General features: G+C 36.1%; 1 protein-coding gene across 1 annotated transcript in view; it reads left to right on the top strand.

The window, feature by feature from the left end:
* LOC129404326 (cadherin-related family member 3-like) overlaps positions 1–16068 on the top strand; it is a 75214-nt gene that overhangs the window by 11527 nt on the left and 47619 nt on the right. The window contains exon 4 of the mRNA XM_055136678.1: positions 500–588. Coding sequence (XP_054992653.1) covers positions 500–588 — 89 coding nt within the window. The remainder of the gene's footprint in view (positions 1–499; positions 589–16068) is intronic.

Here is a 16068-nt window from a genome sequence, read left to right as displayed (position 1 = left end):
GCTCCATTCCTTTGAGCCATCTCCTCAAGCCTTTGTCTCCACTACTTAAAAAATTGATAGAAGTAACAATGTAAAAAATAAATATTAATAAAATAATCAGAAAATATTAATATATTAGCAGTGTGACCTGGAGTCCACTGGTTATCCTTTCTAAAGGACAGTAAGATGGAAGTAACAATCAGGTTGCCAATTACTTAAGTCCTTACCGATTAATAAGCTTTCGGATGATGCGCAACATTATTACTGTTTCAATTCATAAAATATTTGCTCTATATTGATATTAAATAGACACTCTATAAGTAGATCCTGTTGTTATGTTATTGTTATTATAATTATTATTGTGATTATTACTGATAATGGGATTACACTACAAGAACATACATGTTGAACAAGTTCAATGCCTGTCTTACATGAAACTAAACCTAGAATTGGATGACATGCTTCGGTACTTATAATAGTGATGCTCCTTCAAACAAATGTATTTCATATTTTCTTTCAGCTACTGAGATTTATATCCAGGAAGACACTGCCCTAGGCACAATCATTTACAGAGCAGTGGCCAAGGATCCAGAGGATGCTGTTTTGGAGGTAATTTATAGTTCAGGGCAGATATTATGAGTTCCAATGCTTTTATGTGTGAGTTCGTTCACATATAGAGCAATGGAAATGGCCAGGTCAATTATACCCTCAGTTCAGTTTCCAAAGAGAGCTTTCTTCAATTATTGGGATATTTCAGGTAAAAATGATTGAAAGCTAGGTTGTCTGCATAGCTTTTCTCTCTCTTGTGCTTTCTACCCTTCGGATGCAGGTCCAATGTATTCCTTAGGTAACTTTTGGCAAATTATGCCAAAACAGTTTATTTCATTCATAGTTGTGTTGGCCATACTTGCTTTCATAAATAAAGCAATACATTTTCTGAAAGAATTCATTTGTATTTCAAGTGCTAGATCTCATCTATAGACGTTATAATGCTCAGAATGCTCTTGCTTCCAGAAAAGTGTGTTCCAATTATAGATACCATAGGAATGAGACCAAACTACATGCTTGGTGCTAAGATGTTTAGGTAAAAGTACTAACTTGTGCAAGTCATTCAGCATTTCTTCTTTTTCTGTTTCTATATAAAACAGAGAAAAATGTATCTTCTCCCATATTCCCTCACATTATAAAAATTAAAGTAGTTTTAAAAATATAATACATTTTGCAAATGAGAATATTTTTACTATTATCTTAAATTTTGATGTCATAATTATGGCCTTATTAAGCTGTCATAATTTTAGTGAGTCAAAGAATATCATTTTTTAATTGATAATATTGTATTGCTTTCCCAAATTGACTGAAAATTAGAATTTTCTAAATTTTGATTTAGTGGCCATGATACTAAATCCTTGCTAGGGGAAACTTGATTTTTAGAAAAATTTCTTTAAATAATAGGTGGCCACTAATATCTGAGGTACTGTCCACATGGTTTTTAAAGGTATTGATTACACTTGAGTAATTACACATGGGAGCACTGATGTCATGACTCCCACACACATTTGTCTCATCTTCTTCCCAATAGCACCATGCCACATCCAGAATGGATCTAGAAAGGTCACAGCTTCCTCTGAAACATACAATTAAGCTACCTAATCATGCATATTGTTCCAATCAACATGTTCAAGATTATAGTATTGAACCCAGCACTGAGCAACTCTGAGAGCACAGGAATTCAATATCATATCTCAATTGCTTCCTTGGTGTTTTTCCTGGTGGCTCACCCACCATGTTGACATTTTAGGGTAGAAAACATATCACAGTCCAATAGGGTTTACTTGTGAGTCTAACATGCAATAACAATGACTTAGCAGCCAATTAATGCAAGTAATTCATTTCAAATGAAAGACTCTCTAATGCTTGCTCACACAGATTAAACACTTCTGGCTCTGGCCCTATACTTTTCTTTGAACAGAATTGGTTTCTGGACCATATTTGGAAGGCTCATGCTATGTTCTTTGCAAATATACCAAACGTGGAATGACATTTCAGTGTTGAAATAAGCTGGGAAAACTTTTAGATGCACTCCTACACACATCCTCTGACACAGTAGGTCAGACCAGATGTGTTTTTCAACTATTTATGACTGGGCAACAACTTTTATTTATTAAAACCTTAACATTGACTCACAGAAACACTAATCTAGGAATAAGCTTACCACCCTCTTGGAGTCTGACGTTTGATGGTAATAATAATGATATCAATAACAGTGTTTTATCATGTGACAGGCATATACTGATATCACTGACTTTCTGTGCCAAATCCTAAAATAGATGCAGTTAACTACTATGATATTAACTAATGGATTAATAGGTGTATTGTTTTTTTTTATTTATGGATGATGTTCACTGAATTAATAGGATCAAGAGATTTGACTAAAGAACAAGTAGTGGAACCGAGATTTAAACTCAAGTATATTTTTAAAGTCTAAAGATTTCTTACCATACCGACAAAGTCAATTCTACAGAATCCAAATTCCAACAAATATGCCTTGAGAAAAGAGAAAAATTTTGTGCTTTAAATAATTTTGGAAATTTATGTCTACATAATGTTTCCTCGGATTTCATAGTAAACAACATATTAAATGCCCTGAGTGGTTTTCAAAAGTAATTGGTTTAACTAGATGTTTTTACCATAACACATTTTAAAGAAAATATAAATTCTTGATTTTATGTTGTACTTGTTAATAGTCCACAAAGTCTGAAAATTTTGCTAGCTACCTCTCTGATATTGACATAATGTGAAAATATTGGTTGTTATAATGTTGAAAGATGATGGTCATGGTGAATTAATAGCTATTAATACAACGAAAATGGCTTAATTCATACCCAGATATTTAAGTTCTAGGACTGACTTTGTATTGTATTCAATTGTTATTGGACCCATTACCAAATATATGGCACACTGTTTTAAGTGGTATTCTAAGATGCAGACAAAAGACCCCTTATCCTGGTAAAAAAAAATTCAAATTTTTGAGATCCACCAGGGTAAACCAGCTCTCCGACAACTGGGACCCCGGTTATTCCAGAGGTTCATAATCATAATAGCAGCATCTAATAGCATAATCTGATAGCAGAATGATTAGAACCATAAAGTGTATAGAGACTTTGGTGGTAATTTTGGTGAATAGCTAGAATGAGGGTAGGAAAATTGGACGGGCAGGGATCCCACTCTTTTATCAGTTTTACCATCAGGAACTCCATTAGATTCTCACAGTGAAGGTGAAAGCAAGATAACCTCAGGTCTCTGAGAGAGAAAGAGAAACAATGTGAAATAACCTCAATTTTTTTTTATAATAAAGGCTTTCTCTGCAGGTCAAGAAACATCCCAAATTTTATATCATTTTGGACACACACATGTACACAAACATGCACAAACACACACACACACTCTTAGTGAAATCGATTTTTTGTTTGTTTTTAGGCTACATCTGGCAGTGCTCAGGGGTTACTCCTGGCTCTGCACTCTGGAATCACTCCTGGTGGTGCTTGGGGGGACCATCTGGGATGCTGGAGATTGAATATGGGTCAACCACATGCAAGAGAAATGCCTTACTGCTATACTATCTCTCCAGCCCCCATCCTAGGCAAATGTTCAAAGCTCAGAAAAAAACAGACAAAGAAAACAAAAATCTTGAGATACGTAGGAAATCGAACACCTTACATACAGAAGAATAACAATGTTACAGCAGACTTTTGTTAGAAACAACATGAGAATACAGGAGAATAACATATTTCAATCAACTAAGAATTCATATCTATTAATAATATTTTTTAAAAGTCAAAGAAAAGACTTTCTCAATAAAACAAAAGCTGATGAAATTCATTATAAGCATACCTGACCTGTAAGATATTCTTGAGGAAGTTTATCAACAAGAAGGAAAGTCATACAGGTCAAAAATTTAGATGATCAAAATGAAGTATATGAGAGAGTAAATGAGGATGAAATAATTTATTTTGATTTATATAAAAGAAAACTTTTAGATAAGTATTATAATGTATTATTATAATATATTATATAAAACAATGTGTTATAAGATTGTACCATATTGATAAGTGAAATTAATGAAGTAAGTCCCAATAAGAAGGAATTGGGATTACTCTGCTAAATACTCATGATAAAGTACCAGAGTATCACAGAAGCTACACTTACCTGAAAATGTTGGGGCTGGAAAAATAATACAATGAGTACACTTGCCTTGTGTGCAGCCAACCCAGGTTCAAGCCCCAACACCCCATGTAGTCTCAAGCCTTCTAGGAAATGTTGCTGAGGACAGAGCCAGGAGTAAGCCCTGAGCACAGCAGGGTGTGACTCAAAAAACAACATATATGAAAGTATACTGGAAAAAAGCTGATAGAATAACTAAAAAAATTTTAACAGTAAAATTGATAAAATGAGAAAAAATGGAGTCATATAAAGCATTCAACTAAAACAAAAAGGGAGAAAAAAAGATGAATACCCTAAATAGAAAAGTTTCAAATATAATCTATTTTATTCATTAATTTAAATGTATGGCTTCAGAGAGATTTTCAGAGCAGACGAAAGAGGCTTGATTATATGTTGTCTGGTAGAAAAATATTTTAAATACAAAACCTTAAATTATAAATAGACTGGGAAATATATACCATGTTAACTCTGATCCAGGAAAGCTGGTGTAGCATTTCAGACAAAAATTGGACACTTGGTGGGGAAAACAGAGTATGAGACTAACATCCAAGGGCAGTAGAAGCATGAGCCTGGAGGATTGGTCATGGTTGGAAGGCTGCTTCAAGTGCTGGGGAGGGCAGGGGGGAGAAAGAACGAAAACACTTGGGATAGAGAAGATCACTGTGATAATGAGAGCTGGAAATGATCCCTCTGGATAAGAACTGCATGCTCAAAATAGGTAAAGGACCAAACATGATACGCTCCCAGTATCTGTATGCAAACCACAATGCCATAAAGGGGGAGGGGGGAGAAAGAGAGAGAGAGAGAGAGAGAGAGAGAGAGAGAGAGAGAGAGAGAGAGACAGAGAGAGAGACAGAGAGAGAGACAGAGAGAGAGAGAAAGAAAGAGAAAGAGAGAGAGAGAAAGAGAAAGAGAAACAGACAGACAGACAGAAAGAGACAGAGACAGAGACAGAGAGAGACAGAGAGAGAAGGAGAGAGGGGACAGAGTGTGCTTGCCATAGAAGCCGACTGGGGAAGGGGTGGCAGGAGGGAAACTGGGGACATTGGAAGTGGGAAATATACACTGGTGGAAGACTGGGTGTTGGAACATTGTATGACTGAAACCGGATAAAGAACAGCTTTGCAACTGTGTATCTCATGGTGATTTAATTGAAAAACAAACAAACAAACAAACAAACAAAACTCGAGAGTTTGCAGTAGAGACTGTCAAGAAAGGATCAGTCAGCAATATGTAGAGTCTAACATGGATTGATTAAAACATGACTGCAGATAAAAAATCTTTCTCCCTGCTCATACCCTACTGATGAGATTTCTTGGTGACTTAAGCTCGTCCCTAGTCCCTAAAGTAGTCTTTCAGATGCTTCCCTGATTCTCTTCTCCAACTCTTCCTATCACACTCCATATATATTTTAAAATCCGAACATTACCACTCACGTGACTTAGTGATTCAGTGGTGGTGGGAATAGTTTTGACTTTCTCTATTATTTATTGTATCAAAAGTCAGCATGGGAAGTTTAAATATTCCATAGCCCATATTTGGAAGCCACTTCACTTCTAGTTTGAAAACCCTACCTCCTGAGACAGCATGGATAACTCTGTCTGTTAAACAACAAATGAAGAAAAAGCTTGTCTATCTAGAGATGAGTTTGGTTTTTTTTCTTTATTTTTAAAATTCATTTTATTGCAGTATATTTGTTGTTGTGTGTTACATGATTGTATAACACGCAAATATATTGTAAAAGAACTACCCCATCTGGTTAATTAATACATTCTCCACCTCACCTATTTTATTCCTTCTTTTAATTTTGGTGAAAATAGCTGTTTTTCTAGGGAAAAAAATCAGACATACTGATAGACATATGTGCTATCAAACATAGTTACCATGTTTTTCATGTTATCCTCTGAGGTTTTAAATTTTATAGCTATAAATTTGTACTCTAATACTTTATTTTTCTCTATCCTCCCAACCCTGGGTAGTTATGTTTTATATTTTGTTTCTATTTGTTGACTTAAAATAAGGCTTCCACATATAAGTTGTATTAAATAATATTTGTCTTCTTATATCTTATAATACCTTTAAGATTCACTCTTGTTATCATTCATGGCAGAATTTTCTCCTTTATCATGACAGAATAATGATCAGTTGCATTTATGTTCCACATCTAAATCCACTCATTAGCCAATAAAAACTCAGGTTGTTTTTTATTTTGACTATTGCCAATAATATTACAATAAGCATGCGAGTATATATATCTCTAATTTTTTTTTAGTTTTCTTTGGATATAGATACTTAGAAGTACAATTGCTGAATCATACGATAGTTCTAGTCTAAGTTTTTGATAAATCTTCATGTTATTTTCTATAGAAGTTGCACCAATTTACATTCCCATAAACAGTGTAAAAAGCTTCTTTTTCCCCACTTCCTTGACAATACTTGTATCTCTTATTTGACAAAGCCATTATAATAAGTATGAGGTAATATCTAAATGTGCAGTTTCATTTCTTAATGGTTAGATAAAACACAACCTAAAGTTATCTTTCAAAACAATGTGTCCATGAAACAGTTTATTAGCATCTTGAGGAAATAAATTCAGTTTTTTTTTTAAAGCAAAACAGATTTTTTTGTTTCAAAATAAAATTTTTGCAGAGCACCAGAGTGATAGTATAGTGGGTAAGGCTCTTGCCTTGCATTGCTGGGTGTAGGCCCCCTCTCAAATTTCCATGACTTTAATCAACATGCAAGGCTTCATAATGTGTTAAGATATTCACAAATTAAAAATAATGTAATATAAAGCCAGAAAATTATCAACTTATAGAAGAATTGAAATAGAGAGCAACAAAGAGACAACATGAAGTTATTATAAGTATTTAAAAAAAATTGTAGGTGTATATTTATTTACCCAGGTAAGGACAAACAGCTTTATAGAGTAGTGGGAAGAATGAGAATTGGATAGAAGGTAGGAAATTTGAAATTAGGATGATTGGAACATTTTCATGAAGTCAGGTTTAATAGTTCCATGTTAAGGCAAAATTTTATTCCATATCTTTTCAAAGTTAGTAACAAACCTTTGAATAAAGAGTTTTGATAATCATTGTCATTTTATTAATAAATGCATTTTTCATTTGGACAGTTTATGTAGAATAAAGAAGTTATCAGATATATCAACTTTTTAATAATTTTTAAAAAATATTTTTTAAAATTCCAGTAGTAATAATCCAGTAGCAAAAAATCCTGTAGTAATAAGTAAAATTCCAGTAAATTTTTTGATAGAAATAAAGATGTACCACTAAAATATATATAAATCTATTTCTCTGCTTTCATTATTTTTCCTCTTTGAGAAAATAAGTCCAATGAATCATTATAGGCCACAAATTATATATAGGAATAAACAATATTTTTATTCAGTCATGTATAGTGACTGAAGGCTGACTGTGTCAGATTTTTATGATGAAGTGACATTTAGAAATTCTAAGGGGCATAATTAGTGATGGACTCATCAAAAGACAACAATTATACTGCAGTAAAGCTTATAATTATAGATCTGAGGATTTTAATTACATACTCCTATTTTATAACTCAGCTGTAAAACAAACATTAAAGAGTAGAAAAAGATGAGTCTATTGAATTAGAAATCTGAATATGTAAATTTTGCTTTATAATTTGAAATGGCAATTTTGTTCTTAATGAATTGATTTTTAGTATAATCACTTTAGGGAGAAAGTCATGTTATCTTTGACTAGCATCTACATTCTCTATTTTTAAGCTTCATATATGGGTAGAAAACACAATATGTAAGTATGATATATCTAACTGTTCTAAGTGTTGTATCATTTATATATTTTTTACAGATATGGTTGATGAATAGGGTCTATTTCGTCCTCCAGAAAGCCAAATTCCTGGGTTGCAAATAAAAGAAAGCTTGACCTGAATGAAATTTGAAATAGAAATTGTTCAAAATAATTAGCTTGTTAGAGTGAAATATTTGACAAAAATATTATTTCTCCTTGCCTTTTTTTTTCCCTTTTTGTGTCACACCTGGCGATGTTCAGGGGTTACTCCTGGCTCTGCACTCAGGAATCACCCCTGCCAGTGCTTGGGGGACCATATGGGATTCTGGGAATCAAACCTGGGTCAGCCTCGTGCAAGGCAAATGCCCTACCCGCTGTACTATCACTCTGGCTACTCTCCTTGCTTTTTTTTTTTTTTATAATACCAATAATGCTTTGTAATTGAAAATAATCTTTATCCTAAAACTATAGGCCCCATAAAAACGAGAGTTTTCCGTTTTTGTTTTTAAGTAACATGGTGTCTATGAAGTGCTTAGTAAATAAAAACTAAACTCAATGGGAAAGACCATAAAACAAAACATTTTCAGAGAAGATAGATAAAAATGTTTTGGTATTTGATATAGTTTCACACATAAAAAGTTTACTTCAAAGCAGTTAGAACTGTTTTGAAACCTTAATTTATTCTTTGAATAGTTTTGAGTGCCAATTTTGTAGCTACTGCTTTAGATATCGAAAGATAACACTGAATTAAGAAAAGGATAAGCCATATGCATTCCTGGAGTTCAGAGTCTGGTGAGAAAAAATTGACACCAACCATAAAAACAAATAAATGCCATCACGTTAGCTAGTGACTGGTGCGGAAAATATTCAAGTAGGAAAAAGGAAAAGGAAGTGATGAGAAGGAAGAGAAGTGAGTGATGGTGTGTGTTATTTGAATTCTTATATCCACTGAGGCCTTTCTGAGGATTTCCTCAGAGACCTGAATGAAGTAAGGAAGGAAATTGCATCTATATTTTTTGGGAGCATATAACAGTCAAAGACAATAGATTCTGCAGACACAAACATAATTGCAAAGACCCTTGGACTTTGCATATTTAAAATTACAAAGAAATCAAGGTGACTGATAAGAAAGTGAGAGATGAAAGGTTAGCAAGATAATTGCCACTTTAGCCAGCAACTATGTTATGTTCTTTAAATGTACGTGAGGAGCCCAGGGATTGAAGTAAGGGCCTCACACGTACTACAAGATTTATGTTCTACCCCTGAATCCCTATGTAATTTCTTTTAAACATTGTTAAGTACTGTAGATTTCATTTTAATTAGTGTGACATTTTCTTGAAAGTTTGGTTAGGGGAATAAACAATATTAGTTACATTTAATGAAGTGGGTTACATCTAGTGATGCACAGTTGCTGTTCCTAGCTTAGAGTTAAGGAATGAATCCTGATGGTACTTGGGGCACCATTTGTGGTGCTGGATAAACTGGATGGAAGGTAAATACTTAATCCCTGCACTATCTCTTTGGCCCTGACATTAGTTTTATTTTCCAAAGATAATGCTGGTTTTGTATGGAAAAAGGCTTATTAGGAAGAGGCAAGACTGGAAGCAGGGAGACCATTTAGAACAATGTTTCTTGAAGTGGATGATATGGCAATGGGGTTAGTGGTGGTGGTAGAAGTAACCCCAGATCACTAAGAAAATCAGCTGGAATGGGACATGTGTGTCAAAAGTAGATAATGGACCAAATATGATGACCTCTCAGTGTCTGTGTTGCAAGACATAACGCCCAAATGTAGAGAGAGAGTATGAGAAATATTGTCTGCCATGGAGGCAGGGGGAGGATGGGAAAGGGGGGTATACTGGGGATATACCGGGGACATTGGTGGTGGGGAATGTGCACTGGTGGAGGGATGGGTGTTTGATCATTGTGTGATTGTAACCCAAACATGAAAGCTTGTAACTATCTCACGGTGATTGAATAAAATTAAAAAAACAAATAGCCCCAGGTACAACTAAGGTTGCCTTCCTATTTGTTCACTTAGATAAAATGGATTTCAAGGGGTGCTGAAAAATCATTTTTTACTGAAAAATGGGGTGGTAGGTCAAATAATTTTGGGAACCTCTGATTTGGGGTGGATACAATAATGCAAATGAAAAAGAATGATGGATAATGGTCTATGATGGAGGCAACTGGAAGGGTAAAAAGTCACTAGATTTTACCAATTTTTTATATATTACTATGAAAAAATTCATATATATAGAAAAGATGAGTTAAAAATTGAGAGTAAGGGACCACAAAGAAAGTATACGGGTTACAGCACATCTGACTCTGATTTGATCTCTAACATCTCATGGATCTCTAAGTACCACTGGGTATGGTTCTGGAGTCCTCTGAGCACAACCAGGAGTGCCTGGAAACCCCCAATGCTCAGGACCTGAGCAATAACACATCTCTGCGTTGAAGTGTTTGTTGGTCCAGTTGTATGAGAGTGGCCAAAAGGGCCCCTAGGGTCTCTTGAGCACTGCTTGGAAGGGTCCCCTTTCCCACAAAAAAATGAGAGTGAACATCCATATCTTCTTACTTCTTGCCATATCTGCATTACCCACCATTCCTATTTTTTTTCTCAGTCATTATTCTTCACTCTGAAACATGGAAATGATTTTCAAATCATGTTGACAGACTTGTAGACAAACTGAATGTAGGATATGAAGATAGTTTCAAGAACTTTGGCTTGAGCAACTGGTTGAAAAGAAGTGGAGTTGAGAGGGAAAAGCAATGTTTGTTTTGGGACTCAATGAGAGTGAGACGCCAATTAGACATCTACAATGAGCAGGTAACTAGACTAAAATATTTATAGTCCAGCCAAGACATGAAGGCTAGAGTATCAATTTAGTATTAGTTGCTAAGACACTGTATTTATAACTTTGAATGAAATGATTTTCCAGAGAATAAGTGTAGATATAAGAGAATTTTTTTTTTTTAAGAACTGAGCTTTGATGGATTCCCCGCCATTTGAAAGTTAGAAAGAGGAAGAAAATTGAAAAAATGAGTTTGGAGGATGAGTAAGGTAAAAGAAAATTCAGGAAATTCGAGAAGCTCCCAGAAGGACATTATCTCAAGAAGGAGGATAGAGCAAGTGTTGCTAAGCTATTGAGATAGATAAGAACTAAAATGACTGATCACTTGATGGGGGCAAAATGTGAACAGACAGAACTCAGATCTGTACCCAACATAGTGGTGTTCAAAGTGAGTTAATCAGTGGAGATCTCTGGTGAACTTGATAAGAGCAGTAGCTCCATGGAGTTGTGATAATGAAGGCTTGCAGATATTTCAAGAAACTGAAAGCTGGGGAAAGTAATGGGAATAATGAGAAGACACAAATTTCAAAGAATTTTCCTAAACTGCAGAGCAAAGAAATTGTTCAAAGATGTAGAGTTAAGGGAAACTTTTGTATTTGAATGATGAGAGATTATGTCATAATTTATGCTGATATATAGAGAAGAAAGTAAATATTGAACATAGTAGCAACACTTGCTGGAATAAGGACTTTGAGTAGTCTGGAGGAGAAAACATTGGTGGGGAGCTTGACAATAAGAAATGTTAGAAACAGGGAGGGATGTGGGATGTAAGAGGACATATAGAGGGGTTGGAGTGATAGCACAGTGGGTAAGGTGTTTGCCTTGCACAAGGCTGAACCGGGTTCAATTCTCAGCATCCCATATGGTCCCCTGAACACTACCAGGAGTAATTTCTGAGTGCAGAGCCAGGAGTAACCCCTGTACATCGCCAGGTGTGACCCAAAAAGGAAAAAGAAAGAGGACACATAGATTAGAAGAAATATTAGTAGAAATAGTGGTTTTATTTTTATTCTATTACTGCTTCATAATTATTAATTGAATATTTACCGAGTCCAAGTGGTATTCTAGGAAGAATAGTGGTGAAGAAAACAGATTCAGAGAGGGGATACAAGATATAGGGGAGTTTGTTGGTGAGAATACAAACGGGATAACCTGCAGCTACTAGAACTATGGTATGAAATGAGTGTCTTAGGAAGTTGAGTGTGTTGGTGAACTTGCTGCACAACCTGTTGCTGAGGGGAGAATAATAGTCATTATCCTATTGTGAGCAGCAAAATCTCTTCTTGATTTCCTAAAAACCTGCCTTGGTGGCTTACTCTTCAAGCCCATGTTCTGCCTTGAACACATTTATCACTTGCTTGTCTCTATGTTCTACTTTGCTTGCTTATTTCCACTCTGGAGAAGCCCGTGTTCTCTCTTGAGCACATTTCCTCTTTTTCTCTCCTCACATATTTCTAAACAAGTTTCGTTAAAAAAAAAACTACCTTGAGACAGTAGAAAGATGGGCCAAGAGGATTGGTGCACTGTTGGAATCTGCCTCAGGAGCTGGGGGAGAAGGCAATTGGGCTAGAGAAGGAATCACTCTGGGTACGATAGTGGGAAATGCTAACTCTGGGTAAGAGCTGCGTGCTGAAAGTAGGTAAAGGAACAAACATGATAAATTCTCAGTATGTGTATGACAAAACATAATTCCCACTAATCTAACCCGGGTTGGCCTGGTGCAAGGCAAACGCCCTACCCACTCTATCGCTCCAGCCCCAACAGATACCTTTTTAAGTTTGGTTATTAAAGTTTCAGTCTCATGATTTCAGTGTTTCTGACTCTTCAGTTTGGATATTTAGCCCTATCACTCTTTAACCTCACTGGCATACATTGACCCTTGACTCTTGTTGCTTCTCATCTGTCTCTCCCTCCACCCTCGACTCACTGTCTTTCCCGTTTCCTTCTCTGGGCACCCCTCTTCAATTAATTACATTCCCTCATCCAGTTACTATAAATATCACATAAAAGTGAGAGCATCCTGTGTTTATCCTTCTTCTGGTTTACTTCTTCATTTAATATGATATTGTCCAGTTCACTCCAGGTAGCAGCAAGTTGCATGATTTCATCATTCCTTACAGTTTAATCAATGCTCTCCTGAAGCTGCATTATCTGCAGTTGCATCTTTCATTTACCTAAGCGGGTCTTGTTTTTCCTGATTCTGGTATGTGGTGAAATGTCATTTAGTTGAGTCAAGTGAATTTGAGAATTGAGGTAATTATCTATGTTATTCAAGCTAAAGAGCAATTTTGCTTGAAATAGTATGTAATTGGCAAAATGATTTTAAGAAAAGCTTTAATTGCCTAGAAAAAAATCTTTAATTCTCCACATGAAAGGCTGATGTTTGGAGAAAAACCACAATCATATTTTAAATAAACATTTCTGCATACAATTTACTTTATCCCTCCATCCTCCACAAGATGGCATACAAGTTTGTAACATACATTAGCCAGGAGCCGCTATTTCTAACCCACATTGTAATAAGCAATAACAACAAAAAATTCCCACAGAACTCTTATTTTGCCTTACAAATTGCAAGTATATACCTTCTGTATTTTTATAGATAAAGGCTCTTATGAGGATATGAATTTTGAAATGTAACTATGTGGAAAAAGATCAATAACTTATTCACACACGACAAAAGGAGGGTTGGCAATGATTAGCTTATTCAAAAATGACTCCATATTGAAAGGCCAATTAAACAAAAATGTTCAGCCCTTTGTGCATGAAGAGATTTTTTTTTATGTCACAGAGGAAGAAATTGTGAATACAATTTACATTTGAGGAAGATTTATTTCTTTATTTGAAAATATCCCTAAAACATTTCCTGAGACAACTGGGAAATATCATGGTAATTCATGCTAAATATTACTGTGGTTCTTTATATTTGAGGCAATACTGGAATCACCTGGGATGCTTTTAACAGAACACAGATGCCAGGATCCTTTTTCAGATGAAATCAAAATCGCTGCAGATGTAACCTGGGACTCAGGAATTAGTATTAAAATGGCCTAGGAGAATTAAGGGCTAGACTCACAATTAAAACTAGTGAACTCCTCTGGGCTATAGTCAATGAAGATGTAAAGAATGTTTTGCTTACCTCGTTCTTCCCCTAGAAAAACATACTGAAGGAAAACTACATGTAGGATGAACCCTTAATCATAAATATTTTTTAAATTCATGAATACATTGGGCTGGAGTGATAACACAGCGGGTAGGGTGTTTGACTTGCCCGAAGCCGAACTGGGTTCGATTCCTTCATCCCTCTTGGAGAGACTGGCAAGCTACCAAGAGTATTCTGTCCACATGGCAGAGCCTGGCAAGCTACCGGTGACGTATTCATTATGCCAAAAACAGAAGCAAGAAATCTCACAATGGAGACATTACTGGTGCCCACTCGAGCAAATCGATGAGCAACGGGATGATAATGATGATACAATGATGAATATAGTAGAGTATATCTCAGATCAGTCCACAAGAGACTTTATTGATAATCCTAACATGAGTGTGCAATGTGACCTTCTAAGAATAGACTTTCTTGTCTATTAAAGCTATTTCTATTTTTGGTGTGGGGGTGGGGTAACACCTAGGCGGTTCTCAGGGTTTACTCCTGGCTCTGCTGTTCAGGGAACCTTATAGGATGCTGGATATTGAACCCAGGTGGGCTGCACGCAAAGCAAACACCCCGTTTAAAACATTTATTTATTTAGTTTAGTTTGGGCCATACCCAGTGCTCAGGGATTACTCCTGGCTCTGTGCTCAGGTATTGCTCTTGGTGGGGCTCACGGGACCATATAGGGTTCTGAGGATCACTGAACCTGGGTTGGCCGCATCCAAGACAAGTGCCCTATGCACTGTATTATTGCTCCACCCCATTTATTACAACTATTTTTGAATTCAATGCAGTTCATATGATTCCCTAGGACATAAGTCTGCCATCTTTCTACCTGTTGTCATATTACTTCATAAAGCACTTTCTCAACCCCCCCCCAGTTTATTTCACCTTTGACTGGGCCCATCTAGTAGTGGTCTAGTAGTAAGGACCACCTCTGGGTGTGGCTCCAAAATAAATAAACAGAAAGCTGCCAGGTATTCTAAACTTCCCTCAGACATCAAAATACTCATTTGCTTGCAGGCATCAATAATTAATTCTGGCAACTTTATCAACCTAAGTTGACAGTTTTCATTTTCATCAACATAATCCTCTGGGTGTACTTAACCAATCAATTCAGAGTTGAAGTGAGCCGACCTGTTTTCAGAGCTATCAAACAATAGTGGCAGTATGAAGCATAATTCCAGTATAAGGAGGCCCTTTTTTTTTCTCTTTCTCTTTCTTTGTCATGGTGATGTGAAGACTTTTGTTTTTGTTTATTTGTTCAGAGCAAAATATTTTTGATGACATGATTAGAATAGTGTTAGTGCTTATGGCTTTAATGTATAGTTACTGTGTTACTGATGACCTCTTACTACCTATATTGCAAACCATAATGCACAAAAAGAAAAGGAGAGGGAGAGCAAAAAGGAGACTGCCTCCCATAGAGGGAGGCTGGGGTGGGAGGTGGGTGGGTGGAGGGGGGTGGTGTTGGGGGATGGAGGGAGGAAAACAAGTGACATTGGTGGTAGGAAATGTACACAGGTGGAGGGATGGTTGCTGGATCATTGTGTGACTGAAACCCAATTATGAACAGCTTTGTAATGGTCTATCTCACGGATATTCAATTAAAAAATTTTGAGGGGCTGGAGCGATAGCACACGGGTAGGGCATTTGCCTTGCACTCGGCCAACCTGGGTTCGAATCCCAGCATCCCATTTGGTCCTCTGAGCACTGCCAGGAGTAATTCCTGAGTGCAGAGTCAGGAGTAACCCCTGTGCATTGCCGGTTGTGACCCAAAAAGCAAAGAAAAAAAATTTTTTTTTTGAAAAGTAATGTAGAATTCATGTCCACTTCAATCAGCTTAATCAGTGGCTGAATAAATAGCAGTCTTTGTACATTAAAAAAAGAAGTGAGTGTGTTCCACTCCCCTTTGCCCAAGACCCCTTCCACCATTATCCTTCAGTCACTTCTTCATTGCCCACCTTCTCTTCCCCACCCTCTCTCCCCCCACTTTCTCTTCCCTCACTGCTTAGTAATATGAATTTTTTCCATCTGAGGCCAAAGGTTTTGTTTTTATCTTGGCCAC

Source organism: Sorex araneus, chromosome 4 (genome assembly GCF_027595985.1).
Source record: "Sorex araneus isolate mSorAra2 chromosome 4, mSorAra2.pri, whole genome shotgun sequence".
Lineage (NCBI taxonomy): Eukaryota > Metazoa > Chordata > Mammalia > Eulipotyphla > Soricidae > Sorex > Sorex araneus.
Note: the sequence above shows the minus strand (reverse complement) of the source record. Positions and strands in the feature narration are given on the sequence as shown.